This window comes from Bos grunniens, chromosome 12 (assembly GCF_055505025.1).
Source record: "Bos grunniens cultivar Pamir isolate PY7600 chromosome 12, Bosgru_T2T1.0, whole genome shotgun sequence".
NCBI classification, from domain to species: domain Eukaryota; kingdom Metazoa; phylum Chordata; class Mammalia; order Artiodactyla; family Bovidae; genus Bos; species Bos grunniens.
The window spans coordinates 11,386,037-11,402,736 of NC_141176.1; the positions used below are offsets into that span (position 1 = coordinate 11,386,037).

Below are 16,700 nucleotides of genomic sequence, written 5' to 3' on the forward strand. Positions count from 1 at the left end.
CAGATTCTTTACCGACTGAGCCACCAGGAATATCTACTGTCTTGATTCCCACCACAATCACCCCACTGACCTCCCAAAGGCCAACTTTGCAGCTCCAGTTTATTGGTGGGGAAAAGGCCCCCCCTTCTTAGCACAGCTTAGTGGGCTACATTCTCAGAAAGTTACACTGAACACCGAGAGAGAACAGCATGGAAATACAGAGAATTCGGAGATTAGAACCACCAGACCTAGGAGACAGGGACAGACAATGACTGTTTCATGCGTGCAGCCTTCAGTTTTGCAAGATAAAAAAAGTTTGGGACATAGATGGTGATGATGGTTGCGGAGCAGTGTGAATGTACTTAATGCCTGACTGTATACTTTAAAATGGTTAGGATGGTGAGTTTTATATATATTTTACCACAATTGAAAAACACACACCAGGCCAAAAAGTCCCGGCTTCTCATTCTGCCATGGCTAACTCATTCCTCCAGTTCACAAGTCCTATTCAGTTCCAAAGCCTGGATAAAGTGGTTACATTTTAGTCCAGGCAAAGCAAATAGGATGCAGTTTGTAAGCCACTGGCAGCAGCTGTCTGGAAGAGCAGGTTCAGAATTCTGAGGCCACGTGCAGGCTCAGTGAGAGAGAATCCTCTGCGCAGTGTCTGCCGCACCCTAGGGCACTGGGAAGGAGGGCTGCCAAACGGACCATTGCTTTTGCTGTCCTGGGTCTAGCCCCGGACAGAACCCCAAGGACAGGGGAGCCTGGTGGGCTGCAGTCCATAGGCTCGCACAGAGTCAGACACGATGGAAGCAGCTTAGCACAGCATGTCCTGGGTCCTGCTCCAGTGAGTGCTCACACCTTCATTCTCTGGCCACTTACAACTTCTGGCTTTTTATTCCTCACCTGTCTTCACATGGAATGGGCCTCCCATCACCCAGGAACTCCTTCTCCAATACCTTGTCACATTTTCCAATCAAGGACAAAAGTCTCGGAGCTTCCCTGGTGGTCCAGTGGTTAAGACTTGCCTTCCAATGCAGGGGGTGCAGGTTCAACCGCTGGTTGGGGAACTAAGATCCCACATGCCTTTTGGCCAAAAACCAAAACATAAAACAGAAGCAATATTGTAACAAATTCAATAAATGTAAAATGTAAAAATGTGTAAAGAGTGTAAAAATGGCCCATTTTTACAAATTCAATAAATGTAAAATGTAAAACAAATTCAATAAATGTAAAATGTAAAGTGTAAAAATGTGTAAAGAGTGTAAAAAAGAGTGTAAAAATGGCCCATATAAAAAGTCTTTTTTTTTTTTTAAAAAAAAAAAAAGGACAAAGTTTCCAGCTCTGCCACCATGTAGAGCTCTCTCTAATCACTTTCTGTTTGAGGACATGCCTCTTACCCAGAGACTTCATTCATTCATTCAACATCTATTATGTGCCATTTACTTGTTCTACGCACCTGGAATGCACTGATGAACCCATGCCCCCCAGGAATTTTGCATTGTAGCTAGGGGAAACACTGCATATACACCGAAATAAGAAAATTGTTTGGTATACTCCACGGTGCTACAGGGGGCTTCTCAGGTGGCATTAGTGGTAAAGAGCCTGCCTGCCAATGCAGGAGATGAGAGAGATGTGTGTTCAATCCCTGGATCAGGAAGATCCCCTGGAGGAAATGGCAACCCACTCCAGTGTTCTTGCCTGGAGAATCCTGTGGACAGAGGGGCCTGGTGGGCTACAGTCCGTGGGGTCACAAAGTGTTGGACACGACTGAAGTGACTTAACCCACACAGGTGCTATGGAAAAAGGACAGAGCGGGACAGGGTGTCTGGGGGCAGAGTTGGGAGGACGATGCTATTGGCGCTGCAGGATGATTGATAAAATGAGAACCTTCACCCTCTGAGAAAGAGCTGTGACTTGTTCCCTCACAGTCTAACAGCGTGATCCCTTCTGAAATATTCAGTAATGTATCATTAAGAATTAATCACACATCGTAGGTATTCAATCATCACCCCATCCATCCAAGAATTACACACATTATACACAACAGCAGAAAAGCAGAAATCACCTAAATGCCCCCAGATTTGAAAAGAATTAAATTAAATGTTGGTCGGCGTAGTCACAAGACGGAATAGCATAGACATTAAAAGTGAGAGATTTTCTTTCCAGTCTCTCATAAATGCAGTGTATTTTACAATAAAGACAACAAAATAAAACCCTTTCCAAGGATGCCGGGATCCCCGCCACCTAATTCTAATACAGCCTCCCAGCGCCGGGTCCGGCAGCCCCTGCCCTCGGAGCTGGATGCTGGCAGGTCGTCAGCGTCACGGAACTGAACCGTCAGAGCCCTGGGAGTGACCGGACCAGGTCAGAGGGAAGCGGCGGGAGCCAAGGTCTGCTGCCCGTGGGCTGTGTGCCACTCTTTCCCTTTTGTCCTTATTTCATCTTTGCCAACAACTACCCGGGCTTCCCAGGTGGTGCTAGTGGTAAAGAACACACCTGCCAAGGCAGGAGATGTAAAAAATGTGGGTTTGATTCCTGGGTTGGGAAGATCCCCTGGAGAAGGGAATGGCAGCCCACTCCAGTATTCTTGCCTGGAGAACCGGTGGACAGAGGGGCCTGGTGGGCCACAGTCCATGGGGTTGCAAGAGTCGGACACAACTGAAGCAACTTAACACACACTGTATTCTAACAACTGTCCAGGTAACTAGTCATACTCCCCATTTATAAATGAAGAGACTACGGTCAGAGATTGAATCGCTCTTCTGAGGTCATTGATTAAAAGTGCAACTGATTTTTTAAAAATCAGGAAAACGAAAAAGAAATGGAGTCTGAGATTTGAACCTAGGTCTCCCAAAATGCCTCTCCAGCCCTGCCGAAGAAACCAAGAGGCTACCCATGGAAGCTATCCACAGCTGGGCACACAACCACACCCTCACAGATAACATGGCATCATACCATCATCCCCTAACATTCGAGGGCTTATTCCATGCCAAACACTATGCTAAAACCTTGAGACAAAATTTTCATGACCTCTATCACTACCCTGTGAGCTAGATACTAATATTATCCCCATTTTAGAGTATAAGAAACTGAGGCTCAGAGAGACACCAAAGCCACCCCTGTGGTCCTCTCTCCATTCTTGTTACTCAGTGGCCATGGGACCCACGAGGCAGAGTGGAGAGCAAAGGCACTGAGCTGGAAGCCAGAGACACTCATCTCTGCCACCTGTTCTGTGATCTTAGCTGAGTTACTTGGTCTTTTCAAGCCTAGCAATTGCATCTGCTAATCAGATGCCTTTGTGTATAAAAGTATTTGCTTATTCTCTCCCAGAATTTGTAAAAGAATCAACCAAGGACTTCCCTGGTGGTCCAGTGGTTAAGAATTCGCCTGCCAATACAGGGGACACGAGTTCAGTCCCTGGTCTGGGACGATCCCACATGCTGTGGGCAACCACTGAGCCCGTGAGGTGCAACAAGAGAAGCCGCTATAATGAAGAGTAGCCCCCACTTGCTGCAACTAGAGAAAGCCCAAGAGCAGCCATGAAGACCTAGCACAGCCAAAAATAAAAACTTTTTTCAAAAAAGAATCAACCAAGATAATAATAAATCTCCTGAAAAGACTGTAATGCTTTATACGTATATTGTAAATCCAGGAGGAATGCATAGGGCTGCAAGTAACAGAACAGCTAACCAACAGTGACTTCAACACATACATACAGGTTGACTTTTTTCGTACAGCTAGAACTGTGGAGGTAGGAAGGTAGGTTTTTGGCACTGCCATCAACTCTCTTTCTAGCTTACTGCCTGCTACGTGACCCAGATATCACGTCTACATTCAAGGAAAGCAAACCAGATGGAGGAAGCTGTGTCCGTCCCTTTCAGCAAGAAAACAGAAACTTTCCTGGAAACTGCAGTAGCATATTTTGCGTAGGTCTCATCTGGCCACTCCTAATTGCAAGGGAGGCCAGAGGGGAAAGGCTTCCCTGGTGGCTCAGAGGTTAAAGTGTCTGCCTCCAATCCAGGAGACCTGGGTTTGATCCCTGGGTCAGGAAGATCCCCTGGAGAAGGAAATGGTAACCCACTCCAGTATTCTTGCCTGGAGAATCCCATGGACGGAGACGCCTGGTAGGCTACAGTCCACGGGGTTGCAAAGAGTCAGACACGACTGAGCGACTTCACTTTCACTAGGGGGGGAAAGTGCTACTTTACTTTCTTAGCCCCTAAGGAGAAGCAGGGGATTCCCCGGTGGTTCAGTGGTAAAGAATCCGCCTGCCAATGCAGGAGACTTGGGTTCAATTCCCTGGTCCAAGAAGATCTCCTGGAGAAGGAAATGGCAATCGACTAGTATTCTTCCCCAGAGAATCCCAGGGACAGAGGCGCCTGGGGGCCCATAGTCCATGGGGTCACAAAGAGTAGGACATGACTGAGCCACTGACCAACAGGTACAGGCAGGCTGAGGAAGGGAATTGCAAGATTTTGTCAGTTGTCTTACACCATCTGCCTCAGCATTATAAACCAAAGTCTGGTTACCTGATGTTAAACCCAAGCCTGAAACATGCTTTAGTCTTAAGAAAATGTGTATATTTAAATAGGATAGGATCTACTCATGTGTTTGTTTTTATATCTTTTTCTTATGTTTTTCACCCTATAAACACAGAATTTCCTTAACAAAAAAAAGGGAATAACTCACAGCAGTTTTACTGTTGTTGTTTTCGTATTGTTGTAGAAATCCAGAGAGAAAGGAGAGAACTGGTAAGAAAAATCGTGACCACAACGACCACAAGACTACGCAGCGGCCCACAGGGCACCCCAGCCCCTGGAAGACCAAACAACGGAACCAGACCCAGCGTCCAAGAGGACGCAGAGCCCTTCAACCCAGACAACCCTTACCACGTGAGTGCTGGCGTCTGCCCCACAGCTCGCCGGGGCGCGTGAAACCCAGCACCGAAGCTGCCATGGCGCCGCTTGAGAGCTCAAGGCACTTAGTAGTCAACGGAGACTTTTATTCCATTATTTCAAATACATCTTCATTTGCTTATTGCAGAGTTTATAAGTGAGGGTAACAATCACTTCTGTAGTGTAAAATCCTGACGGGTTGTACTCCTTATTCAAGGTTGTTTTCTGCTCGTTTGAGTCACAGGCAAATTCATGAAGACCTATTCACATCAGGAATTCGATTATTTAAAAATATTTCCAAGCATATGCCCTGCAGGCAGTACAGATTGAAAGCACTCTCTTTCCCCGTGTCCACGATATTCATTCAGTCGTCAGACTTTTGCAGAGAACCTGCTATTCTCCAGGCCCTGGGCACACAGGAGTAACTCCTGCCCTCGGGGGCACTCAGTCCTTTCGGGAGACAGACTCACATAGGGGATCGAACACTTCAGATGAAAACCTTGAGAACTGGTGTTTGTAAGGATGACACCAACATGCTAAAATCTTCTCAAATCTTCAACAAAGTGTAGTTTATCAATACTATACTTTGTAGGGAGTGAAATCAGAAAAATAAGTATTTATGTGTAACTAGTGTTTTAACTAGTTAAATAATAAACTAGTACTTTAACTAGTTAGAAAAAAATACGTGCTTTTTTTTAAATGTATACAATGAAAAGCGAATTTACCTTCTACCACAGACACCCTCCTCTGAGCAGTCTATTAACAATGGCTGTTTGCCCACTTCCTCTGCATAAGTGTACACATACACAATTTTTAACACAAAAGAACATACATAACTTCCTTACTTTGCTGTCTCTCCAGTTACAATACAGTATTTTAGGAATTCTACTCTATCTCTTACATGGATCCACCTCATTCATTTTAATGGTGACCTTGTATTCTATTGTGTGGATAAATGTATAGAAATTGAGACAGTTCTGCTTTGGTGGGCATGTAAATATTCCTCCAATACCATTAATAAGATATACCTGGTACCTCCTGCATAGGGTATGAGAAAGAAGATGTGAGGTAATGCAGATGAAGCTGTTAGCACAGTGCTTGGCACGTAGTAAGTACTACCTTGCTCCATGTTAGCTATCAGTCTTATCCATACTTCTTGTACATGAAGGGAATATATCTTTCCGTGGTGGTGTGCTGTGCTTAGTCGCTCAGTCGCGTCTGAGTCTTTTCGACTCCATGGACTGTAGCCCACTAGGCTCATTTGTCCATGGGATTCTCCAGGCAAGAATACTGGAGTGGGTTGCCATGCCCTCCTCCAGGGGATCTTCCTAACCCAGACATCAAACCCAGGTCTCCTGAATTGCAGGCAGATTCTTTACCAGCTGAGCCACCAGAAAAGCCCTTCCTGGTGGCTCTGGGCTGTAGGCATTTAAAAAACTCAAGTGCAGAGAGGGGCTTTCTCTGAACTCCCCTTATCTGCCTAAGACAAATCCTCCAGAAGGAATTGTATTATCATAAATCCCCTGCCGGGGAGTTTCATTAACCAGGGAAGATGGACTCATCACAGGAGGAGAGTGAAGTCAGCACCACACTCAAGACTAATTTCATCACAAACTATCATACCTCCAATGTGTTCTTCTAAGGGTCCACTCGTCTCTCCTAAAGTCACTGACCCCGCCAGAAGAGATCTACATCCCCCCCTTTCCTATTCAGATATTTAATCCTGAATTTTAAGCTGCCCGGGAGTTACTCATTTTTCCTGGGTATCTCACATTCAGGCAGTAAAGAATCTGCCTGCAATGCAGGAGACCAGGGTTCGATCCCTGGATTGGGAAGATCCCCCGGAGGAGGGAAAGGCTACCCACTCCAGAATTCTTGCCTGGGGAAGCCCATGGACAGAGAGGCCGGGCAGGCTACGGTGCATGGAGTCACAGAGTCAGGCACGACTGAGTGACTAACACTTTCTCACTTTTTAGCGTAAGTACTGACGCATGTGGGTTTACTGGGTCACAGTAGACGAGAATTTTACATTTTAATGGAGGACACTAAATTGCCTTCCAGGGAATTATAGCAGCTACAAGTCTTCAAATGGTAATGCAAGGCCTCATTTATTATCAAACTTTGTAAACAGTCTTGGGTGTAAAACTGCATCTCCTGTCTTGGCCAGTCTTTAATTCTCTGTAAGGCTGAGCATCTTTTCATACACGGAGAAGTCATTTGCGCATTTTCTTTCCTGTATAGCCTCCTCAGTCCTTTATTGTTTCATGTGTTGCAAGATATCTTCTAGTTTGTCATTTTAGACTAATATTTATATTTTAAAAAGACGTAGAGAAAAAGTATTTTGAAGTAACCCAAGGCTTACTAGAAAATTCAGGACGCCATGGTACTTCATTCGCTAAAGCTCAAAGAACAATAAAGGAATAAAATGTGGAGACAGAAGTTATTCTCCAGGCAGCTGGCCTCCCTGCACCAGGGTCTAGGGGGGACTTCAGCCCCTTTACAGGAGGTGGGTAGGATGTGACTGCGCCCTGCTTCCGGACTTCAGGGACCTGTGTTCCTGAAAAACTTCCACACAGCAGTTTCTTCCTTTCTTAAGTGTTGAGCTTGTAAGCAGGAACATCTTCCCTACGACTTCCATCCTTCCCTTATCCCTTTAAGGAAGTATCTCAGAAATATCTCAATAACTAGAGATTTCTGCCAACTTTTTAATCGTAACAAACTTTTGTTGGCCCCTCAGGTGAGGAGATGCCTCAGCCACAGGCTTGTTGGCTCCTCCTGCCCTGTGCGTGCGCGCGTGCTCAGTCGCGTCCGACTCTGCAACCCCATGGACTGGAGCCCACCAGGCTCCTCTGTCCATGGGATTTTTTAGGCAAGAATACCGGAGTGGGTTGCTGTGTCCTTCTTCAGGAGATCTTCCCAACCCAGGGATTGAACCTGCATCTCCTGTGTCTCCTGCATTGGTAGGTGGATTCTTTACCACTGAGCCACCCGAGAAGCCCCTCAAATCGGAGTTTTTTATTTTGCTGTCCCAGATGAAACTTTTTCAAGATATAAAGCGGGAGGAGGAAATGGAAAGTCTGAAGAATTAAAAAAAAAAAAAAAAAAAAAACCTGGTGTTAGAGAGTAAGACAAATACTTGGATGACAAAATGTGAACATAAGTTTATTGGATGGTGTTGAGGAATTGTTAGTTTTGTGAGGTGTCCTAGTGGCAGTGTGGTGCAGGAAAATATCTTATTTTGGAGAAACATTCTAACGTATTTATGGGTGAAATGTCACAATGCTCTCAAGTCTCTTTAAATTGACTTTAGAATTTTAAATACTTAAAAAAAATCAAATTTGACAAAAGGTTGCTGCTGCTGCTAAGTCGCTTCAGTCGTATCCGACTCTGTGTGACCCGAGACAGCAGCCCACCAGGCTCCCCCGTCCCTGGGATTCTCCAGGCAAGAACACTGGAGTGGGTTGCCATTTCCTTCTCCAATGCATCAAAGTGAAAAGTGAAAGTGAAGTCGCTCAGTCATGTCCGACTCTTAGCGACCCCATAGACTGCAGCCCACCAGGCTCCTCCATCCATGGGATTCTCCAGGCAAGAGTACTGGAGTGGGTTGCCATTGCCTTCTCCATGACAAAAGGTTAGCAACTGTCAAATCTAAATGATGTTCAAGTACACAATTTTCTCCATTTTTTTCAGTTAGGTCTGAAATTTCTTACAGTTGAATGCCCCCCACCCCTAAAATAGTTGAATAAAAAAAGTATACCAGAAAAGGTGATAGGGTTGCTTAAGTTCACTTGGCTCATTGAAGTCTAACCTATGTTGGTGCTGCGTCTCCGCCAAGTTGTTCCTCCAGGAAAGAGCTTTAAATTGAATAAAGTATTTACACTACTGATAAAGACTTTTTCCCCCCACTGTAATGCAATGCCATAATAAAGAAAATATAGAATCTATACCCCTAGAAATTCATGAAAAGGAAACCCAGACACACAATTTGGCAGGTGCCAAATTTCTTCCAGTTCTGTGATCTTTCCAGCAGTGAAAATAGAGTTCTGTAGGTGACCTTCAGTTCAGTTCAGTTGCTCAGTTGTGTCTGACTCTTTGCGACCCCATGAATTGCAGCACGCCAGGCCTCCCTGTCCATCGCCAACTCCCGGAGTTCACTCAGACTCACGTCCATCGAGTCAGTGATGCCATCCAGCCATCTCATCCTCTGTCGTCCCCCTCTCCTCCTGCCCCCAACCCCTCCCAGCATCAGAGTCTTTGACCTTGGGACTTCCCAAGTGGCTCAGTTGTAAAAGAATCTGCCTGCTAATGCAGGAGACGTAAGTTCGATCCCTGGATTGAGACGATTCCCTGGAGAAGGAAATGGGAACCCACTCCAGTATTCCTGCCTGGAGAATTCCATGGACAGAGAAACCAGGCGGGGTACATACAGTCCATGGGGTCACAGAAGTTGGACACCACTGAGCAAGTGAGTAACAAGGTGACTTTAACTTCAGTACAAGTTGGTAGTTAACTATCATCGTGGCTCATACAAACTAGCACGTAAAGTTTGCGGTCTTCAATCTTTACACAGTAAATGGTGCCCTTTCCTGAGGGCTACAGACCCTTATATTGACACGAAGGCAGAAGCCAGACAACTTGGTAAGCGTTCTCAGCCAGTGCGAGTGAAAAAGCAATCTGTTGTTAGCCTGGACCAGTGAATCCCACATACGCTCCCCAGAGCCCTGGAAACCATTATTACAAGATGCCAGGGGGCCTCAGCAGTGGCAGAAATGCTACTTTTGAATCAGGCTTCCTTCCTATTTTCCTACTTAAGACAAGTTGAGCCACTACTGAGTGGTAACCATGGCTCACTGAAGGCATAAGGAAACTTCATGCGTGCTAAGTCGCTTCAGGCACGTCTGACTCTTTGTGCCCCCATAGACTGCAGTCCGCCAGGCTCCTCTGTCCATGGGATTCTCCAGGCAAGAAGACTGGAGTGGGTTGCCGTGCCCTCCTCCAGGTCTTCCTGACTCAGGGATGGAACCCCTGTCTCTTTTGTCTCCTGCATTAGCAGGTGCGTTCTTTACCACTAGTACCACCTGGGAATGGAGAAACTTTACCATTAAAAAAAAAAGAATCTTCCTGTAAGTGACCGATCAGGCAGGGTGGAAGTTCCTTCATGTTTAGAAGGGTTTCTGAATGATAAGGTTTTAAAGATTGAAAGCGCCTTATGGAAAACAGTGATTGCTGGTACCACTGAGACATTTAAGACCTTATTTTAAAATAACGTGCGTGCTATAAATGTCGCCTCACGAAGGAAACACAAGTAATTCTCTTTTATTTCACAGCAGCAGGAAGGAGAAAGCATGACATTCGACCCCAGACTGGATCATGAAGGAATCTGCTGTATAGAATGCAGGAGGAGCTACACCCACTGCCAGAAGATCTGTGAGCCTCTGGGGGGCTACCACCCATGGCCCTATAACTACCAGGGCTGCCGTTCCGCCTGCAGAGTCATCATGCCTTGTAGCTGGTGGGTGGCCCGCATCCTGGGCATGGTGTGAAAGCGTTCAGGGAGCAGGCGCTGTGAAGAAGTCAAACTCCAGAGACAACCAAAGCCTGGGGCATCCTGAAGCTAAAGGGACCATGACGGATTTTCTGTTCCATCTGAGCAATGTTATTCGAGACACTGAACAGAATACTTTTCAATGCTTTATGTAAGAACTTTATTCAGAATTGCAGAAGTACTGAGAGGGTAGTTTTAAGTCTAAAATATCATAATAATCCTTTTATTACTTGCTATTGTTTTGCTTTTCTTTGCCAGGAAGGTCTGCTTTTAAGCCTTCCTTACCAAGCTATTTTGAAATAACCACGAAAAATTACTTACAATATATCAAAGATCTCAACTGTACACTTGAGTTACTTTTAAATCAATTCACAGACTAAAACGATTGTCTTCTGTTGTTATTTGCTCAGAATTCCTGTTTTTCTTAATCTTGATTGTTCTTTCCTAGTCTTGCAAATGTGCCCCCAGAGTTCCCAGATAAAAAGGAGACAAAAAAGGGAGAATGAGATATCTAATGAAATCTCCCTGAGAGTGAACATCACCCTGAAGGCAGCAGCTCTCGGGAGACCCTGGGAATAGGAGGCTGGCCTGTTGAGAGCGGCGCCCAGGAAGAGCGCTCTAGGATGAGGAAGAAAGCTCAGTGCAAGGCCAAGCAGACTTGTGGGGAGCACTTCCACCGACATTCTGAAAGCCAGGTCTTCACAGCCCTTTCAAGCTGCTGTCAGTTAAGTGGTCTTCGGGCTTGAAGCAGCATAATGATTTCCACCTTTGTAGTACAAGTTGGGCTGCTGACATAGTTCAGTTACCAGTTGAGTTACTCTCCTAATAACACGGCGGGCAGCGCTGTCTGACAGACACGGCTGAGGAGGAATGGCTTATTTATAATGACAGAAAGAATCTCAGGACCAAGGACTGTCTTTAAAAATTGAGAGGTTAGATCAGGAAGATGAACAGGTATTTCATATTTTTGACATTTTAGTTTTGACTCTCATAGTTTTAAGAGATTAAAAACCTTCCTAAAGAAAGTAAGTTTTCCAAAACAACACAAAGATTCAGAGAGATGAAAGGTTGTGATACCACAACGGTCCCATAGTCTAAAGACATCTTACTACTATACATCTAGTTCTGAAACTTGGTTATCAGACGAACACCCATATACCTACATTAAATGGGATGAACAGCAAGTTAGGTCTTTGGAGAAAAAAGGGATGAAGGACAGACACACTGACATGTATGGTCACACTGTTCAGGCAGCACCAACTTCCTGCAGCTACAAATTTTACATTTTCAAAATGGCTGCCCCTCTACTAAGCAAGTCAGTGCCAATGGTTATGCACACCACCTCCCACCTCCATCACCCAGCAGCCTCTATGTACTTGCCTCTGCAAATCAAAGAGGAAAAAAGACGGGAGGCAGTGATCCCACCCCAGAAGTGCTTGCGGTCTCATGAGGCAGATGACTGGGCTTCAGTACACCAAAGGCCTGGATAGACTTGGGAGCACTGGGCTTCTGGGGAAGAGAAGGCCTTCAGTGGGTCTTTGAGGATGAGCAGGAGTCGGCCAGGTGGTGACAGTAAGGGCATTCCAGGCAGAGGGAGCAGTTCTGGTAGAGGCGTGAGGCTGTGCGGTTAAGCAGGGAAACGAAGCATTCAGGCTGAGGCAGGCGTGTCAGGATGGAAACAGAGGCAGAAGCTCCAAATGATATTGCATGTCAACTTTGAGTTTACTGGGGGAAGAAGGAACAGGAGGAAATGGCAGCCCACCCCAGTACTCTTGCCCAGAAAATCCCATGGACAGAAAAGCCTGGAGGGCTACAGTCCAGAGTCACCAAGAGTCGGACACGACTTAGCTACTGAACACACACACACAGAAGGCAAAGGAAACCAACGGAAGGTTTTGGGCAAGGAGGGGGCTGGTCGTTTCCACTTTACATGGAGCCCCTTGGAAGCTTTCCATGTGGGCACTGAAGGGTGCTAGCCTTAGCAAGGAGGACAGTGAATCATGAGGGAAGGAAGGCTGCCTCTTGAAAAGATGCTCCCTCTTCAAAGCACCACAAGTAAATGAAATATAGGTGGATAACTTAGATAATGGGATTATGCTGTTATGAAAGTCACTCGGCACCTAAGGAAGTCAACATAGCAGGGGGAAAAAATGGATGTTTTAAGGATGAAAAAGAAAAAGTGTAGTTGCTTGGTTGTGTCCATCTTGGTGACCCCATGGACTGTGTAGCCCACCAGGATCCTCTGTCCATGGAATTCTCCAGGCAAGAATACTGGAGTGGGTTGCCATGCCCTCCTCCAGGGGATCTTCCTAACCCAGGCATCAAGCCCAGGTCTCCTGCATTGCAGGCAGATTCTTTACCATCTGAGCCAAAGCTTTGACCTTTTTAAGGACAGAGGGGAAAGTCAAAATTGGATTAAATGCAGGAATGACAAAGAGACTCAAATTTTTCAATGAGAAAAACGAAAGGTCTACTTTGAAAGAGAAGAATCGAGTGTACAAAGAAGAATATTTGGTTAAGGGAGAGGGGACACTGCAGAATACAAACTTTTCACAAACTGCTCCTAATCCCTAAGGGACCTCTGACCTGGTCAGTCCAAAAGCTGCAAATGCTGCCCAGTTTGCAGTGCTGAACCTCGACCTGTCCTTCAGCTAATCCTCAGTGGTGAGGCAGACCAATCCTTAGGACACCACAGGTTCATTTTCAAGGTCCTCGAGTCCCATCTTGACTCAGTAGTCTTAAACGTGATTGGTGCTGCTATGTCAGCAGAGAAAATGAAAAACAGTACTGCTGGGTTTCAGGAAGTGATCCACGTCACATGACATACCTCACTGAACAAACTTCCTCTACAATGTTAAGAATTTGCTTAACCTCATCCTTAAACCCCCTTCCCACCATCACCTCAAATAACTGTTGACACTAAAAAAGCAAATATATTCAGAATAATCACTTAACCCACTCAACAGGTGTTCTTATACCAGATTTTATTACAGTCCGAAATACAAGCTACATTTTTACAAAGTAGAAATTCCTTGTGTGAGTGGAATAATTTTTATTTCTGCATAAGCTGAATATGCTGATTTGTTTTATGTACATTTATTTTATAGAAATGTCACATTTCCTCTTAAGTTAACTGACTTATTGAGGGGAAGGAGGGCGTCAACAAAAATCTACATGCAGATAGCCCCAGTAGCATATGCAGAGAGAAAGGTGCAAATTTAAGTCAACTATGCAAACTTCAGCAAAAATGTTTTACAAGCAGAGTGAGTTTTGCTGTTTATAAAAGAAAGCTGAATTCCTTTTAAGGGCTTTTGTACATATATGCATGCTCATATTTTATATGCATATACAGGTTTCACTTTGAAAAAGCCCAGTATGTTAGAATCAATTTACAGAACCAGTTTAAGTTAGTATCGATTGACTCAACTACAGATTTTATTTAAAATGCTTACATTCAAAAGTAATCAATTTACATACAATTTTTAGGTACTTCCTATGTAAAGGTAGGTACATCTATACATGCATTTGCGCATGTATTGATGTAGCCTAACCTGGCAATAGCTAATGCTATTTTCTAAGGTGTTTTGGTTGACTGAACCTTTACCATGTCTTAATAGTTTTTAAATCAAATATACAAGAGTCAGTCTTTATTAGGATCTATGTTATCACCATAGGTTGATAAAAAGACCAGTAACAAAGCTATAAAGAAGTCCCTAGGTTAACCACCAAGTTATTAAACACCATTTGTTTTAAGAAGCATGCCCCACTGTAAGCTCCCTCTGTGAGTTTACTAGTAACGTTACACATGTCACATTTCTCTTCTTTCTGTGCCTGCTCCTGTGCAAAAGTTCTCTTCCTATCAAATTTCTGCAACTGAATCAATCTCCTTTTTCTCATCTGTAACACGGCTGCAAAAATCTTAACAGCAATGAGATAGTCTGGAAGAAATACTCTGTACACTTTTTCTTAAAACTAGCATTATATTTGCACATTTACTTGCAGTTTCTTAAAAACATGAATTCCTTAGCTTCCTGTTCTTCAGCTTCCCAAGGTGTGGATTATTTACCAAAAATTTTCTTTTCAACCGCCTATTTATTTCCTTAACATAGACCATTATCCATCTTTTTTATGATGGATTTACTTTATACTGACACAGTCAAAGACCTGGAATAAATTTACCCAGCATAAACTTCCTCTCAGCAGGAAATTATGCTTTTAAAGGCAAGTGGTTTCTTTTTAATTAAAACCATACTCCTGCCTAGAAGGTGCTAAGGAAACTACAGCTACGAAGTGAGAAAGATCTCCACTCGAGAAAGCTCTCCCCTAACACACATCCTACTTGACTTAATCAACCAGCATTACAATGTTTAATTCATTTAGCACCTATGTGTAATCATACAACATCTGAGAATATTCCAGTTGCTAAAGAAGTTGCCTTATTTAAATCAATACTATGATATTCCATATATACTCCATGGATACTGACTACTCTAGTATTCGCTGCTCAATAATATCTCAGCAACAATAAATAGCACATTGTCCAAATGGTCTCAATTTGCTTCACTTGACTGAAAAAGATTTTCATCATGTGCAACACCACATGGTTATATGGATTCAATGACTTGTAATGACTGTAAGGTTCTGTTGACAGAGGAACAAAAACCATCACTAAGCACCTCTCCTCTGCCTCACATCTACATTAGAGGGAAACAGATTCTTCAAAAGGACAAGATCCCGAGTAGCTTTTCACCTGTCTCTATAATTTTTTGGAAATAAGACATAAGAGATGAAGAGCACTAATAACTTCACTTTTTAATCTTTTAGTCTATGAAATCACTTTCTTAAGGGTAAGGTCCCAGGTCACATACTTTGAAGTCACCAGGTCACAATAAACAGATTTACTGGGCCCTACAAACCTACTGATTCAAATCTCGGGAGGAAAGCAGTGAGAGCCTACATTGTAAGGAACAAGCTTCGCAGGCAGAGGTTGTTCACCCTCAAGCCTACACAGAATACCTTCCCAAAGCTGTAATTTTTAGTTGCCTGGCATTTGGGACAATTGTCAGAAGATCAGCTCAAGACTGGGGTAAACAGCTTAAGTTTTATGTAAGTTAAATTCTATCTGTCTAAGTGAAAGAACGCTTATGAAGAAAGTATATACGAGTGTGTCTGGGAAAAAATTCCTTTGTAAAACTAAGGATTTAGACTAGTCAGTATTTAAGATTCATTCTGGCTCTAAAATTCTGATTTTTGTTTTGTCTCATGTTGACAAGGAATGGAATGCAAATACATGTTTAAGGGAGTATAGGTCCCAAAACTACTTCTAGTCTTGCCAGATGGCCCATAAAAACATGCCTGCTGATCTTTGACAATTCTATTCAACATCTAATCCTGTACCACACTTACTAAGTTTCTGTTCATCATCAGCTGTTCTAATTAACCCAATTTCACCTCAGTATCTAGTCTTCTATACTTAGATTCCAGAACAGGAAACAGCTTTGCTAAACAAAGATTAAACTGAAATGTAATATCACCTGTAATGTGAAAAGAACAGAAATAAATATTTCAATAAAATACTGACCCTAAGGATTTCACATATAACCATTAAGTCATAAACTGTAAGTCAAATTCATTCACATCATCAGGTGTTCAAAGTAAACTCCACTGCAATCCCTGTTAGATTTATAAACTACATTTGACTGCATGTACATTTAATAAAATGTGAAGACATAAACTGTGACAGCACCGAGAACAACAGGGTTCCACATTAAGCTGGGGCGAGCCCTGGCATTAGCTACCATCACCTCACCAGGACCACCAGCAAGGCCCTAGGTGACGGAGGCCCCCACCACCTCCAGCCACCCCATCTCCCCTCACTCGCTCCGCCCCAGCACCGCCGCATCCCCAGCAGCCTCTGCTCCTTCTGCTGGCAGTGCTGGTTCTCAAGCATCTTCCCGGCTCCCTCCACTTCCTTCAAGTCTGTATTTAGGCATCACCTGCTCACTGAGTTCTCAACTGGGCTCCTACATCAAGTGTCAACCACCAATTGTCCTCTTTGCATATGCAGTTTTCTCCCTTAGCATCTAGTTAACACCATTAACATGCACTCTGCCTATTTCCCCCACGAGCTAGGCTCCATAAATGCAGAGAATTCATTCACCAGTGCAGCCCCCTGCTTTGGAAACAGTGTCTGGTACATACCTGGCCTTCAGTGTTGATGAGAATGGGTATGATGCCATGAATATGAATTTTTCACATATCTATATTACTCTATATAT

The 16,700-nt window shown here is 44.0% G+C and overlaps 1 protein-coding gene across 2 annotated transcripts in view; it reads left to right on the plus strand.

Annotated features, from left to right (window-relative positions):
• Nucleotides 1-10,804, plus strand: part of CNMD (chondromodulin) — a 35,981-nt gene extending 25,177 nt beyond the window's left edge. The window contains exons 6-7 of one of the 2 annotated variants that reach the window (XM_086328775.1): nt 4,708-4,874; nt 10,205-10,804. In XM_086328775.1, coding sequence (XP_086184901.1) covers nt 4,708-4,874; nt 10,205-10,420 — 383 coding nt within the window. In that variant the 3' untranslated portion in view covers nt 10,421-10,804. The remainder of the gene's footprint in view (nt 1-4,707; nt 4,875-10,204) is intronic. The other variant, XM_086328776.1, reaches the window with a different exon arrangement.
• Nucleotides 10,805-16,700: the final 5,896 nt, after the last annotated feature.